This window comes from Tamandua tetradactyla, chromosome 2 (assembly GCF_023851605.1).
Source record: "Tamandua tetradactyla isolate mTamTet1 chromosome 2, mTamTet1.pri, whole genome shotgun sequence".
Lineage (NCBI taxonomy): Eukaryota > Metazoa > Chordata > Mammalia > Pilosa > Myrmecophagidae > Tamandua > Tamandua tetradactyla.
This window is the reverse complement of record NC_135328.1, coordinates 124996073-125010888: the sequence shown is the minus strand read 5'-3', so window position 1 is coordinate 125010888 and position 14816 is coordinate 124996073. Positions and strand designations below refer to the sequence as shown.

Below are 14816 nucleotides of genomic sequence, written 5' to 3'. Positions count from 1 at the left end.
CCCACAGATGGGGTTCACAACACACTAAGGAGAGAACAGGAGAGGGAGACGGAGGGGTTGGCAGCCTTACCCAGGTGCCGGGGAGAGGCTGCCATCTAGGGGCCGCAAGAGCTCAGGGCAAACTCAGTCTAGAGCTCAGACCTGGGGTCCCGAGCCCCCCTCCCCGCGCCCCTGCCGCCCTCTCCCCTCAGCAGGACTGAGTCAGCAAGGAGCCTTAATTGATTTATTGGTTTATTGGTTGCTGAAAGGGAAGCTGCTCCCAGCTGGAGAACCCGGCTGAGACCAGGGAGGGTGACGGCCAGGGAGAGAGGCCGGGGGCTTCAGGGGCTCAGACTCCTCCATGGAGAGCGGGGTCCTCGCGGGTGGAGGGTGACGTCATCTCTCACTGCAGACGCGCTGGGCTCCTGGGAAGCACGCGGACCTGCTCGCACGAGGCGACCTCACCTGAGACCCCTGGGGGGCCCTCCTCAGCTGGGGGTGATGGCAGCCCCTCCTTGCACAGGACAGAGCGCCCTCCTCACCCCACACCTGGGCCTCGAGTGGCCCGTCCCTCCCACCCCGCCGGCCCCCTCGCTCCACCCCCTCCCCTTGCCCCTCCCCTTGCCCCTCCTCCTCGCTCCTCCCTTCCCCAGTCCCGAGGACCCCACCACCCGGACTGAATTGCTGCCTGCGAAAAGGCCAATCCAGCAGCGTGGGCCTCGGCCGGCCGGACTTTCTAGGTAAGTAGGGACCCCGGGACCACAAGGAGACCCCCAGGACAGGGCAGGGCGGTACGTTACCCCAGGCAGCAGGCCACAGGAGCTCGCCTAGACGCGGCACTTCTCTGCGGGAATGGGGGGAGCCGTGGGTGACGTCACTGGGGAGTCCACTCGGGACCCAGGGGAGGGGTTAGAGGGGAGACGGGACCCCCCTCGGAGTGGCTCTCTATAGCCCTGCCTCTCCCGTCCCCCGAGGATGGGGAGACTGGGCAGCGCGGCCACTATGGGGCATCCGTGTCCCTAGCCTTCCCCTGGGAGCAGGGCTCCTGGGTGCCTGGTCGCACTCACCTGTGCCCTGGGTGATGTCCAGGAAGATCCGCACAGGCAGTGTCTTGAGGACCAGGTTGAACTTCTCCATGACCTCGGGGTCAGCCTGCGGGGTCCTGGCTGTGGGGGGAGGGGCATGTCAGGCCACATGCTGTGGGATTCTAGAGCCCTGCTGGGGAGTGGGGTCCAGGGAGGACCTGGGGGCTCCGACAGTGGAGTCTTGGGGGCTGAGGTGACTCCCCCCACCCCTCCTGGAGACCTCAGCCTGTGCACTGAGGCCCAGCCCCTGACCCCTAAGCCCAGGTCAGGATAGTCCTGGGGCCCCGCTCAGCTCCAGTGTTACACACACACACACACACACACACACAAAAGAGGAAAAGCAAATTATTTCCTTCTTCTGGGTACAGCAATGGGCCCCCCTTATCTGGATTGTCCACTTTCAAACCCATGGAGGGTGTAGAGACGGGGTGCCTCTACAGCCCCAGCCACTTTGGGACCCTAGGAATGTCTGTGAGGATGGCCTCTAGCTTTGCTTGAGAAGATGACGCTTTACAGTTGCTTTCATGCCTCCTGCTGCAGAGGCTGTTAGATTAGTGGTCCAGGTTCCAGCAGGATGGCGAGTTCCCCAGGGGCGTAAAGGCAGCCCAGCCCCTGGTGAGGACCCCACCCCTTGTGGGTGTCCCTGACAAAGACCCCGGCCCTGGGCATACCCCTGACACCCGTCAGAACCTGGCTCCAGCACAGCTACCCTGGGCTCCGGGCTCCGTGGGGCTGCCCCTTCCCAACCGGGCTCCGTGGGGCTGCCCCTTCCCAACCTCGGGCCAGTGTGTCCCGGGCCTCTCCACACGCCCCAGGGGCGACCCAGAGGCCTGCGGGTCCTCCGGGAGGTTCCAGGCCTTGTCCCAGCCAAGGAATGTTTGCCCCGGAACCTGGGGCTGGGCAGGACGTACCCAGGTACTGGCAGGCCACTTGGCTCTGGGCAGCTTCCACGCAGAAGAACAGGAAGTGGCTGTTGTCTGTGTTCAGCACGGAGAGCCTTCTTTTGCCCTCGTCTGAAAGATTCCGAAACACAAGGCCCTGAGTCCCGCCTGGATCCCTCCCTCAGGCTGCCTCCGAGGCAGGCAACGGGGGGCCCAGCCTGCTTGGCTGGGAGGGCCCCAGGAGGAAGGGCTCCTCCCTGGCCGCTCCCCAACTCCTTCGTGGATCCCTGGAGGGAATCTCTGGGTGCCACCAGCTGGGGACCTGTGCACCCACCCCTGACTGCAAATAGCTCTCCTGAAATGCCAGCCCTCCCATGCCGCAGGTCTCTATCGCCACTGCCCTGTGTGGCTGATTTATATCCCCCATCCGCTGGGGGCAGGGAATTAGCTCTCCCAGGGCTGACTCCCAGGTGTCCGCCCTCTGTAGGGCAGGCCCCAGGTTTGGGAGGAATCGGAAAACAATTCCAAGTTGGGGCTTCCTCTGAATGTGGGCGAGGATACCAGAATCCAGGGGAGAGGCACCCTAGAGCTTCCAGAAACAAGCCACCCCCCAGGGCAGGCGGATTGGTTGGAGCGTCTGGGGCAAGGCCAGCATCTGAACTGGTAACTGGTGTCACCACCCCGGGCAGGGCCCAGAGGACACGTCATGGATCTGGAAGGACAGGACAGGGCAGGACGGGGCAGGGAAGGGCAGGCAGCGAGCACTCTGGACCTGAATGGCTGCAGGTCGGGCCCGGGACAGTCCAGCAGCAGGTTCCAGTTGCAGAGGCATGGCATGGCCTCTGCCTCTGGCCTGGCTGCTGGGGCTGACCGATGCATTTGCTTTGAGATGTCACTCTATTGCTCTCTCTCTTCCTGCTGCAGGCCTTCCCACCCCTGTCTACGTCTGATCTGGCTGCTGGGAGGTCAGGGAGGGGGGCATGGGCATGCTTGTGGCAGAGGGTGAGCTCGAGGGCTGTTACGACCTGCGACCCTAGACTAGTCCCTGCTGCCAAAATGCTGAGGCTCTTTCAAGGACTGAGACTGAGCCATCGAGACAGGGGCTGGTGCATGGCGCCACCAGGTGGTGGCACTCACAGTTAACCATGAACACGGCAGGATCCTGGGTCTTCTGGGCGATGATGGTGGTCTCAACACAGTTGTGGTTTTCCCTAAAAGTCAAATATTCGTGGGGGTCATCCATAAAGTCTCAGGAGCAGGCCAGGTAGTGTCCACGGCCAGGGAACACCCAGCCAGGACAGGCCTTAGACCCACAGGGAGCAAGATCACTGGGTGCTGGCCTGAAAGTGGCAGACCCTCCCTGGGGCCCCAAGGCCAGAGGACTCCAGCAAAGTGGGCAGTGGGAGGCAGGGGAGCCCAGTAAGAAAAGTCCAGCTGGCCAGGGGCTGAGAGCCATGTGGGCCCCGCCCCTGCCCCAGGGACAGGCAGGGGCCTTCTCAGGGACTGCCCACGTCACATAGGGGACCACAGCTCTGCTGGGATCTCACATCCAGCTTGCAGCTCACCACCCCTGCTGCCAAGGACCCTATGTCCATCCTGGGGGCAGGGTAGCTGAAGAGATCCGCAGCCTGAAACCGTGTCCCAACAGGAGACACCCCACCTCTGGGGCTGGAGCCCGCCCTGCTGCCCAGCCCAGTTTCCTGCAAGCTCCTCATTGGCTGCAGCCCCTGGGAAACTCACTCCTTGTTCAGGGTGATCTCCAGGCCGCCCGTGGCCATGGGCCTCACTTCCTTGATGTAGACCCTCAGGGGGGCGTCTTTGGACTCCAGGAGGCCAGGGTCGTTGGCTGCCATCGCGACGGTATGCCAGGTGCCCGCCACCTGAGGGGAGGGTCCTGAGTGGCTCTCCTGGGGAGGGGTCCTGCCCCCAGCCCCCAGCCCGGGAAAGCAGGGTCTGGCCAGTGAGCGGAGCTGGCCCAGGACCTGAGGCACCCACTGGCCCGACCCCCAACCGGGGTGGTATCTTCAGCAAGCGCTTTCCATGCCCCATGAGGTGCCTAGCAGAAGTCATGCAAATACCCGGGGCCACGGGAAAGACGCCCCGCCCTCAGCTTCCTCTGTCCCCCTTCCTGGCCCTCGAACCTTCTCCAGGTCCACCTCCACCACGGGCTGGGGGATGTTCACGGCCTGGAGACCACAAGCCAGGGCGGCGCCCAGGACGAGCAGGAGACTCCTCATGCTGGCGGCTGCTGTGGCACTGCCGAACTCCAGAGAGTGGCCGAGGCTGAGGCCGTGCACGCTGGGCCTTAAATAGGAGGCAGGCGCAGTGCCCGCCCACCCTCACCTGCCGTGGATTCCACGAACCCCCGGACTCAGCGCAGGTCCAGGGAGGTGTCCTCCTCCAGGACAATGCGAGGCCTTTTCTCTGGGGAGAGTGTCGCTGGCTCCCCTCCAGGTCCAAACAGGAACCTCCTGTGGCCTGCGGGTGGGTCAGTTCCTGGAAGAGCCTCGGATCAGAGGTTCTGGGGCTGGAGTTCCAGGCTGGCTGCCAGTGCCTGGAGCACGTCCTGGGCTGAGGCCGAGCTGAGGATGGCTGTGTCCTGGGGGATTTCAGCGGTCAGTCCTGGCTGCTGGACGTCAGGGTGGTGGGTGGCCATCTGCTCCGCACAGGGTTCGCCGTGCCCTTGCTGTGACCACGCTTGCAGCCATCCCCGAGCACAAAAGCCCAGCCCAGTACACAGCTGCCCACCATGGTGGTCATTGTAGGGGGGTGGGCAGCGGTTCCCTCCTGGCTCCTCCAGGTGGGTTTTTTATTCCATCCTTCCCTACGGCCCGGGAGCCCCTCTTCTCTCTTTATCTTGGGTCAGCCTTCCCAGAAAGCAGTCCAGGCAGGACTTCTTGGCCTTGGACTTTGAGAGGGGGCAGAAGGAAGCAGTTCTCGAAACAAAATTTTCATATTCTGAAAGACATAAGTAACAAACTCTCCATCAATAGATGACTGGTTTTACGGAGTGTGGTAGAGCCAGACTGCAAGCTCTGAGCAGCCCATGGCCACAAGCTATAAGTTTATGTGCATATTTAGTTTATAGTGGGTCTATAATATATATAGTTATGGTGTGTGTGTGCACACATGTAGAGACATATTTTTTCATCTTAAAAGGCACAAGTGACCTGATTGACCATCTCCCAGTTCACAGATGAAAATATCTGGAAGGGCGGATGCTGTCAGAGCAACAGTGGACATTCCATTTCTGTCCCGTCTGTCTATTTTCCTCAGGGAAGTATTACTTTAGAACTTAAAAATAACAGTTGAGCAGCATCAGCCTAAGGGTGAGTGATGGAATGCATGTCCCTAAGTTTGAGGCAAAGCCAGGATGTTTGTTCTTCATGCTTGTACTCTACAGGGTGCTGGGAGTTCTTGCTAGAAGGAGAATGAGACACTGTCCGCGTGGGACATGACTCCCGGGGTGTGACCTCCCTGCAACATGGGACAGAGATCCTGGAATGAGCTGGGACTCAGCATCAAGGGATTGAGCAAAACCCTAGAATGAGCTGAAACTCAGCATCAAAGGATTGAGAAAACCTTCTCGACCAAAAGGGGGAAGAGTGAAATGAGACAAAGTGTCAATGGCTGAGAGATTCCAAACAGAGTCAAGAGGTTGTCCTGGAGGTTATTCTTATGCATTAAGTAGATATCACCTTGTTGTTCAAGATGTAATGGAGAGGCTGGAGGGAACTGCCTGAAAATGTAGAGCTGTGTTCCAGTAGCCATGCTTCTTGAGAATGATAGAATAATGATATAACTTTCACAATGTGACTGTGTGAGTGTGAAAACCTTGTGTCTGATGCTCCTTTTATCTACCTTGTCAACAGATGAGTAGAACATATGGAATAAAAATAAGTAATAGGGGGAACAAATGTTAAAATAAATTTAGTTTGAAATGCTAGTGACAAATGAAAGGGAGGGGTAAGGAGTATGGTATGTATGAATTTTTTGCTGTTGTCTTTATTTCTTTTTCTGAATTGATGCAAATGTTCTAAGAAATGATTATGATGATGAATGTGCAACTATATGATATTGTGAATTACTGATTATATATGTAGAAAGGAATGATCATATGTTAAGAATTTTGTGTTTCTTGTAATATTTTTTTAATTTAAAAATTAATAAAAAATTAAAAAAAATAAAATACTGGAGACTTAAAAAAAAAAGAAGGAGACAAAGGCACACAGACTGGGAAGGAGGAACTAGAATGGTACCTGTTGGCAGAGGACACGATTGTCTACCAAGATGAGTGCAAGTATGTACCGTAAGAACGTTCTAGAACTAAAGACTTTAGGCAGGTCATGGGATGCAAAAGTCAATCATGTTTCTATAGACTCGTAATGAACACACAGACACTGAAACTGAAAACTAGACCATTTACAACAGCTGAAAAAAGAAATAAAATAAACTTTTAGGTATAAACCGAACAAAACATGCACAGGACTTGTATTCTGAAAACCACAAAATGCTGAGGAAAGAAATCAAAAGAAGCTGAAGAAATGGTGCAAACACACTGCGTTCGTGGACGAGAAGAGTCAACATAGCAAAGATGTTGGTTGTTCACAAATTGATTGATAATTTTAATGCAATTTCTGTCAAACTCCCAGCAAGAGATTTTGTAGATATAGACAAACTTATTCTAACATTTACCTGGTGGAAGGTGGGGGAAATTTTAGGTTGTATATGTTAGTAGAATAAAAATAAAATAAAATAACAACAACGTAGGACTGTACAACACGGTGAACGCTATTTAAACCGTGGACTATAGTTAATAGTAGAGCTATGAAAATGTCCTTTCATGAATTGTAGCAAATGCACCACAATAAAGCAAGGTGTTAAAAATAGGTGGGATAGGGGAACTCTGTATTTTGTGCATGAATTTTCTGTAAACGTACAACTTTTCTAATTAAAAAGGATTTTATGGCAAGGCATTAAAAAAACCACACACACAAACACACACACACACACACAGAAAGTTAGACTAGCTAAAACCATTTTGAAAAAGAGTAGAGTAGAAGGAACCAAGCCAATGCGGTGTTGGCACGGAGATGGGCATTGGACCAATGGAACAGAACAGAGAACCACAAAACAGACCCATGTAAGACCAGCCGACTGATGCTTTACAAAGGTGCAAAAGCAGCTCAGTGAGGGGAGGATAGTCCATTCGACTGATGGAATTGTATTAATTGATTATATATATGCAAAACAATAGCCCTCAACCTAAACCTCACAACAATCAACTGAAAGTGGATCGTAGATTTAAACGTAAAACATAAAACTATAGAACTTTTAGAAGGAAACAAAAGAGAAATTCTTCAGGGTCTTGGGCTAGAGACGACACCAAAAGCACTGTCTGTAAAAGAAAAAGCCAATAAACTGGGCTTTAGGAAAGTTTTAATTTTTTTCTGTGCAGAAGGTCCTGCTAAGAGGATGAAAAGACAAGCTACAGACTCGTAGGCAATGCTTTTAAACAATATATCTGACAGAGGACTAGCATCTAGAATATACAAAGGACTCTCAAAACCCAACAGTTAAAATAAAATCCTATTAGAAAATGGACAAACATATGAAGCAGCAATCACCAAAGAAGATCTACAAATGGAACATAAGTACATGAATAGATAGTCAAGGTCATCCACCATTAAACCCTAAGACCATGATGACGTGTGTGATGGTTAGGGTCTGGGGTCGGCTTGGCCAGGTGATGACGCTTAGTGGTCTGGTCAAGCAAGCGCTGGCTTAACCATTGCTGCAAGGACATTTCATGGCTGGTTGATAAACTGGAAGGCTGGTGTATTAAGTCATCAGTCGGTTGATTGCATCTGTGGTTGATTACCTCCGCAGTCAACTAAGGCGTGCCTCCCACAAGGAGATAATTCAATCAGTTAAAGGCTTTTAAGGAAGAAAAGAGACTCTTTCGTATGCTTCTTTGGCCAGCGAGCCTTTCCTGTGAAGTTCGTCCAGACCCTTCATTGGAGCCATCAGCTTCATAGCCTGCCCTACGGATTTCGGACTCTTCCATTCACACAGTAGTGTGATACACCTTTTATTAATCTCATATTTACAGGTCTCTCCTGTTGGTTCTGTTTCTCTAGAGAACCATGACTAATATGAAACGTTACTACCTACTTATTCTAACAGCTAAAGTGAAAATAGCAGATGTCAGGGACATTGCAGAGAAACTGGGTCTCCCAAATTTTGAGAAATGTATACTTTGAGTGGCTGCAAAATGGTACGGTCACTCTGGAAATTGTTTCAAAATTTCTTTTTAAAAACACATGTTTATACAGCCTGGTGATTGCACTCCTGGGAATTTGTCCTTGAGAAATGAAAATGTATGGACACAGGAAAACTGCATAATTGTTCATAGCAGTTTTATCTGCAATAATGAATAATTGCTCAGAAATCTATGCATAGTATTATTGGGCTTCCCTTGTATGTGATGGATTGCTTTTCTCTTGCTGCTTTCAAGATTCTCTCTTTCTCTTTGACCTCTGATATTCTGATTAGTGACTTGGATATGTCTATTTGGATCTATTCTCTTTGGGGTATGCTGCACTTCTTGGATCTGTAATTTTAGGTCTTTCATAAGAGTTGGGAAATTTTCAGTGATAATTTCCTCCATTAGTTTTTCTCCTCCTTTTTCCTTCTCTTCTCCTTCTGGGACACCCACAACACGTGTATTTGTGTGCTTCATGTTGTCATTCAATTCCCTGAGTCCCTGCTCATATTTTTCCATTCTTTTCCTTATATTTTCTTTTGCTCATCAGATTTCAGATGTTCTGTCCTCCAGTTCACTAATCCTATCTTCTCCCTTTTGAAATCTGACATTGTAGGTTTCCATTGTTTTTTTTTATCTCTTCTACTGTGCCTTTCATTACCATAAGTTCTGTGATTTGTTTTTTAGCCTTTCAATTTCTTCTTTTTGTTCATTCCTTGCTTTCTTTATATCCTCCCTCAATTCATTGATTTGATTTTTGATGAGGTTTTCCATGTCTGTTCAAACATTCTGAATTAATTGTTCCAACTCCGGTATCTCATTTGAATTGTTGGTTTGTTCCTTTGGGGTTTCTTCAATTTTCTTAGTGTGATTCACTATTTTTTGCTGGCATCTAGGCATTTAATTACCTTAATTATTTTGTTCTGGAGATTGTTTTCACTTTTTTTTCCCTAGGATTTTCTTGCTGGATGACTTTGTTGTCTATCTGTTCTTTGACATTCAGTTCAGCTTATTCTAGTCCTCTAGTTTAGATGTTTAATAAATCAGAATTTTTCAGTTCTTGTTTTTTTTTGTTTCTTGCCCTGCCTGTATAGTAAGTGCCTTTCCCCCACCCCTTAGGAGGGTCTACTTAGGTATTATACACCCCAGCCAGATTTTCCCAGACCAAACTGGCCTCTTCTCAGGAGGAAAGGGTCACCTGCATCAGTGTTCCCTGAGGGTGAGACCCAGCAGGTTGAAAGACTTTGCTATGAAGTCTCTGGACTCTGCATTTTTCCTGTCCTGCCCAGTATGTGGCGCTTTTCTGCCTGCGGGTCCCACCAGCATAAGGTACCTTTAACTTCAGCAGACTCTCCCTGCTGGGGGTGTGGTGGAGACAGAGGAGAGGTTGTAGGCTGGCTTTAATCTTTCACTTTTCCAGACCCTGGGGTCTGAATTCCTTGAGGGAGGGATTCCACCTGAGCTGGGTCCCACCCACTCTTGGGGAAGGCACAGGTGCCAGACAAGCTCTCAAACAAGCCTGTTTCTGCCTATGCCTGGGGCAGTAGAGCCTGAGAAGCCTTGCAGCTGTATCCAAAGAGTCATCAATCCATAGAAACTGCCACAAAAGAGAAAAAGAAAAAATGCTTTTCAGAGCAGGACCCCGTTCGTTGGGTTTGCCAGTCAAGAGCTCAGGTTGGTACGTTGCTCTGTGTATCTCCAGGCCCTATGTGCCCCTCCTTTCCTTCAGGGCCTAGACCTTTTTAGATAAAAAAAAAAAACCTCTGTGTTTTTCTTTTTTCTTTTTCTGCCAGCCCTGCCCACTCTGCACTGCGACAAAAACCAGCGACGTCCGCTTTTACTTGAGGTTCAGCTGAGTGGGGGCCTATTATTAGTAGTCAGAATTTGTTAATTAATTCCACAATTGGAGTTTTGTTGTGCTCAGCCCCTACTGCTAGTAAAGTCCCTTTCCTTTCTCCTCTGGGAAGTAGCCTGTGGGGAGGGGCACTGGCTCTGAGGCTTGGGGAACTCATGGTTCTGGGGGGGCTCGCAGCCAGTCCAGCTGGTCCAGACTGGGGTACTCTGTGTGTCCAGTCACTGATGTGGCCCCAGCAGCTGTTCTGTACTGTTTCTGGCTATTTACTAGCTGCTCTGGAGGACGAACTAAATCCCACACCTTGCTAAGCCACCATCTTGCCCTCATTTGTAATAATGAATAATTGGAAACAAACCAAACGTCCATCACCAAGTGAATGGTTAACCAAACTGTATTGCATCCATTCCGTGGAATACTACTCAGCAGTAAAAAGGAATTAACTATGGATAACTCACAACACTTGATGAATCGCAAGGTAATTATTCTGACTGTAAAAAAGCCCATCCCCAAAGGCTGCAAACTGTATGGTCTCGTTTCTACAATATTGTTGCGATGGAAAACTAGAGAGGGAGAGCCACTTATCGGTCGCCAGAGGTGGGGAGTGAGTGTGGCTGCACAGGGGCAGGATGAAGAATTTTCTCGGAGGTGGAAGGTTCTGCATCTTGGAAGTGTGAGTGCTTGGAGCTGGGTGTCTGATAAAATGACCCAGAACCACATTTAAACAGGTGCCTGGGAGAGAAAAACGAAGATGGGCTGTGATCATACCAACACTGGTTTCCTGGTTTCAATATTGAGCTGTAGAAATGTGAGATTTTACTTAGTTCCATAAGGAGGGTGAAGGCTACATGGGACCTCTCTGTACTTTTTGGGTAATTTCCCATGAATTTATAATGTTTTCAAAATAAAAAAGCTAAAAAAATCAAATACAAATAAAAACCTCTATTTCGGGCTAACGTGTACTAGCAAGATTCAGATGTGTCCACCCACCTTAATGAATCAGAAAACCAGAAAATACATGAAGCAAAGATATGATGAAAGGGAAGAAATGGAGCCAGGCAGATGAAGGCTGGAGCATCCCTGCCCCATGGGGCAAAACCCAGGTCTGACCTACGAGGAGTCTCAGGAGGAAAAAGAAATGAGAGGCTCAGACAGAAAACGCATTTGATGAAAAGTATAAACACACGACCCAAGAACCTCTCAATGAACAGCCTAAAACAGATCATGCTGAGACGCCTCGTGCAGAAGGAAATGGAAAGTCTTAAAAGCGGCCAGTGGGACTCCACCCCCTTGTGGTGGTGGGGAGAGTCTTGGCACCTTGGGGTGCTGTTGGCCTGGATGGCTCCCCCAGGACAGCACAAAGGGGTAATGCCTTCGGCCTGAACACTTTCCAGGCTGGGTGGCTCCATACGTAGAGTTCTGGCATCTTGACTCATATGGACCAGGACCCCAGCCTCCTGCTTTCTCTCAGCCACACGTTCTTCCCTCCGCCCCAAGGTGAAGGAGCTCGAGGCATGAGAATGCCTGGTAGCTGGGAGTGAAGCCGTGTCCTTGGCCAGGCCCCATCTGCTGCCTCAGGCTCTTCGGCTTGGCCGTGGCCCAGGGACTCACCAGCTGCAGGTGCTTGGCTCACCTGGACACACCTGGCTCGATCACAGCCGCCCCAGTTCCGCGAAGGAGGAGAAGATCGTTTATCGCTGTTCGTGGAATCAGATGACCAAATGTTCCTCATTCAGAGTAAGTAACCTCCCCAGAATCAACAAGTCCTATCTGTGTGTCTCACTCAGACCCCGCCAGCTCAGACCCACGTCCCAGAGAGGGAGGAGGGAGCGGGTCTGCACTCAGGGGCCAGAGAGGGTGGGAATCGTGGCTCTGACCGGCTCCCCAGCACCCTTGGGGAGGGAATCACGGCTCTGACTGGCTCCCCCAGGCCCCCACCAACCCACTCCTGCTCACCTGTGCTCCTGGACTCTCCGCGGCTCCCAGAAGCTTCCCTGGCCCCATAGGACGGGCTGAGAAGGGCACTGAGCAGGCAGCCTAGAGGCTGGACACTCTGCCCCGGCTCCCTCACCTTCTCGTCCCCTTCGCAGCCCCTCAGATGACCAGTTAGAGGAGACTAGTCTTCCGTCACTCAACAAACCTGGCTCTGCCTCCCACCCAGCTCCTGCCGAGCCCTGCCTCAGGACCATCAGCCCTCAGCCCTGCCTCCCCGGTGGCTACTGTCTAGCGGCCCCTCTGACTCCACACCTTCCTGGAATTTTTTCCCCTCTGTCCATGCCCCAAAGCCTGACCTCTGCTGCTCTGGGCGATCTCATCCTTGTCCATAATCTCAGGTGCCACCCGAGGCCCCCTGCCCCTCAGGATGGGCTTGGGGCTCTCGTGCTCCTGCCCAGTGTGTCGGCGGCTCTTCCCTGCCCCCCACCCTTCCTCTGCACAGCTTCGCTGGCCCCTGCACTCGGGCCGGCCTGTCTGCGTATCTGCTCTTTCTGACTCCCAGCGGGGCCCCCAGCTCCAGACACCCTCAGGTGTGCCTAACAGGCAGAACACTGCAGACCCCACTGCCCATCCCCTGTTCTGATCTGTCTGTCTGCACAGCCTTCTGTCCAGCTACCAGCGTGAAGGCTCAAACTACAAACGTGGAGCTGTGGTTCTCTGTAAGACAGAACGAGGCCACCGCTTGGGTCACTTGATGAAGGAAGTGTCCCAGGGTCCACAGGAACCTGGGAGGCTTTCAAAGGTAAAAAGCCCATGGCTGCAACACCGGTTCTGGAGGAGGGGGCTGTGATCAGGAGAAGACGGTCTCAACGGGGCAGGGGGCTGGGGTGAGGACTCAGCCACTACCACCATTTGCGTGACTGAGTGTGACAACGGCATGTTGCCTTGTTGGGAGGCAGCTCTCAATGGAGGTGTGCGCTGGTGCTGAGTGGCGTGGAGACAGCTTTAAAACACCCCCCTCCCCCAAGGCTGCAGGCAGAGGAGGGGACAGTGCCAAGAAGAGGGCCCTGGACATGGTGCAGGCTGCGCAGAGAGCATACTCGACATGCCGTCCTCTCTTCTCTGGATATTGGAGAATTTTTGTAATGTTAAAATTAAAAATAAACCCTCAAGTCACCCATATGTGACTCCCTGGTGAGACGTCACTGAAGGAGGGTGAAGCCCGGACTTGAAGTGGCTCCGAGCCGCTGCAGGGTCTGCTCACTTCGAGCCCTGTGGCCTTGTAGCTCCAGTGTTCCCTCAACCCCCTGCCCACTCCTGCCTCTGGGGCTTCCATTCCACGTTTTGGTAGGAAGGTGCTGAGGCTTTTTGGAGCCTGTGGGATGCTCTGGCCATTTCCTGACCTTGGAGGCCTCCATCCCAGGAAAGAACACACTTCTCTGATGCTTTAGGCGACACAGGGGGTGGGCTCTTGTTCTGACTAAAGTGTGAATGACTGACCCTACGAGGGCTCCCTGGGTTGCATTGTCTTCTCCAGAAAGACATGTTCAAGCCCTAACTGCTGATCCCATGAGTGTGGAGGTAGGGTCTTTGAAGGTGGGGTCAGAGACAATGACGCCAGGCTGGATTAGGATGGGCCCTGATCCCGTAGGACTGGGGTCCTTATAAGGAAGGGAGAGAGGCATGGACAGACAGGGAGAAGGCCACATGAAGACTCATTAAAGCAAAATAATAAAAATCTTGGTTTCAAAACACAGGGCCTATTGGGCTAGCTTTTGTCTAAGAAAGGCAGGGAAACCCGATCCATCCCCACTGCGTTTTTATTTAGGGATGTGAACCCCGGGGAAGGGGACAGGGATCCACTCATGCAGCAGTAGGAGAGCAAGTTACAGGGCCCGGGGCCTGAGGCCGAGGCAGGCAACTCCTCCGTTCTCATCCGAGGTTTTGGGTTTTGAATCTGGAACATGATGAATAAGCTGCCCTTTTAAAATTATAGGAAAAGGGAAGTCAAAAGAAAACCGATGGCTTGCTTCCATTTATTTAAAGACAGTAAAACTGTGGAGAATCTAGCAGGACAGGCCAAGATTTACTGAGAGCCATGGGAATGTGGCTGGCTTGGGTGAGGGGCAGACCTTGGCTGAACCTTTATCACACAGGAGGCGGGGGTTCCACAGGCGTTTATTTCTCTTCTTTAAAGTAAACATTGGGTTTTGTGAATTTTCTCTCCTCTGTTTTATATATTTATTAAAAGCATTAAAGCACAAAAACTCCCCCCGCCACACACGCTCAGGAAACCTCAGCCGGATTTTTCCGGACACGTGTGCTGGCACCGAAAGCCCGGAGAAGCTGCCGGCACCCCGGTGAGGGCTGGGGGAGGGGGTCCTGGGGACCCGGGATCGGCGCAGGAAGAGAGGGCGGGGGCTCCGGGAAGAACTGAAGGCGGCAGCCCTCAATGGAGCTGATTTGGGACGGCCACAGGCGGGCAGCGAGGAGCGGCCAGGGGGCTCTGCCATCCTCTGTGGGAAGCCCTGGGAAGGTCCTCTGACTTGCGCTAAGACTTGGATAAAACACAGGCATCTGCGGAGACAGTGGCAGGGCGGGTGCTCTGGGGAGGCGGGGCGCGGGGAGGCGACGCCGGCCCTCGGGTTCCCCCAGTGAGGAAGAAACGGGGAGAAGGAGAGAAGCTCTGTGCTGGTTACCGATGTGCGGCGGGTCAATGATGTCCGTCTTGTTCAAACCTTTGCTCTCCACGAAGTTCTCGAAGATTTGCAGAGCCTCGGAGTTCTCATCCAGTGTGCGGCCTGCAGGCCAGACGGGGA

General features: G+C 52.3%; 1 protein-coding gene and 1 long non-coding RNA gene across 2 annotated transcripts; one reads left to right on the top strand and one right to left on the bottom strand.

Moving 5' to 3' along the window:
- Positions 1-235: 235 nt before the first annotated feature.
- LOC143673799 (beta-lactoglobulin-2-like) lies at positions 236-4213 on the bottom strand. The gene is made up of 7 exons (XM_077148777.1): positions 4087-4213; positions 3686-3825; positions 3083-3156; positions 1976-2077; positions 1047-1145; positions 780-823; positions 236-404 (listed from the first exon to the last, which is right to left on the bottom strand). Exons 1-6 carry the CDS (start codon positions 4180-4182, stop codon positions 807-809), a joined length of 528 nt encoding a protein of 175 aa, XP_077004892.1. The 5' UTR covers positions 4183-4213; the 3' UTR covers positions 236-404; positions 780-806.
- Positions 4214-11351: 7138 nt separating this feature from the next.
- On the top strand, positions 11352-13313 carry LOC143661978 (uncharacterized). Its single transcript, XR_013165063.1, has 3 exons — positions 11352-11799; positions 12658-12799; positions 12957-13313. It is a non-coding gene; the product is annotated as an uncharacterized LOC143661978 (long non-coding RNA).
- The last annotated feature ends 1503 nt before the right edge of the window (positions 13314-14816 follow it).

What these genes read in the sequence shown, in the direction of transcription:
- LOC143673799 (XM_077148777.1), bottom strand. Translation starts at nt 4,182, where the DNA reads ATGAGGAGTCTCCTGCTCGTCCTGGGCGCCGCCCTGGCTTGTGGTCTC. An exon ending in GAGATCACCCTGAACAAGGA is followed by an intron (nt 3,157 to 3,685) that starts GTGAGTTTCCCA and finishes TTTGACTTTTAG; the next exon opens with GGAAAACCACAACTGTGTTG. An exon ending in AGTGGCCTGCCAGTACCTGG is followed by an intron (nt 1,146 to 1,975) that starts GTACGTCCTGCC and finishes CTCCCCCCACAG; the next exon opens with CCAGGACCCCGCAGGCTGAC.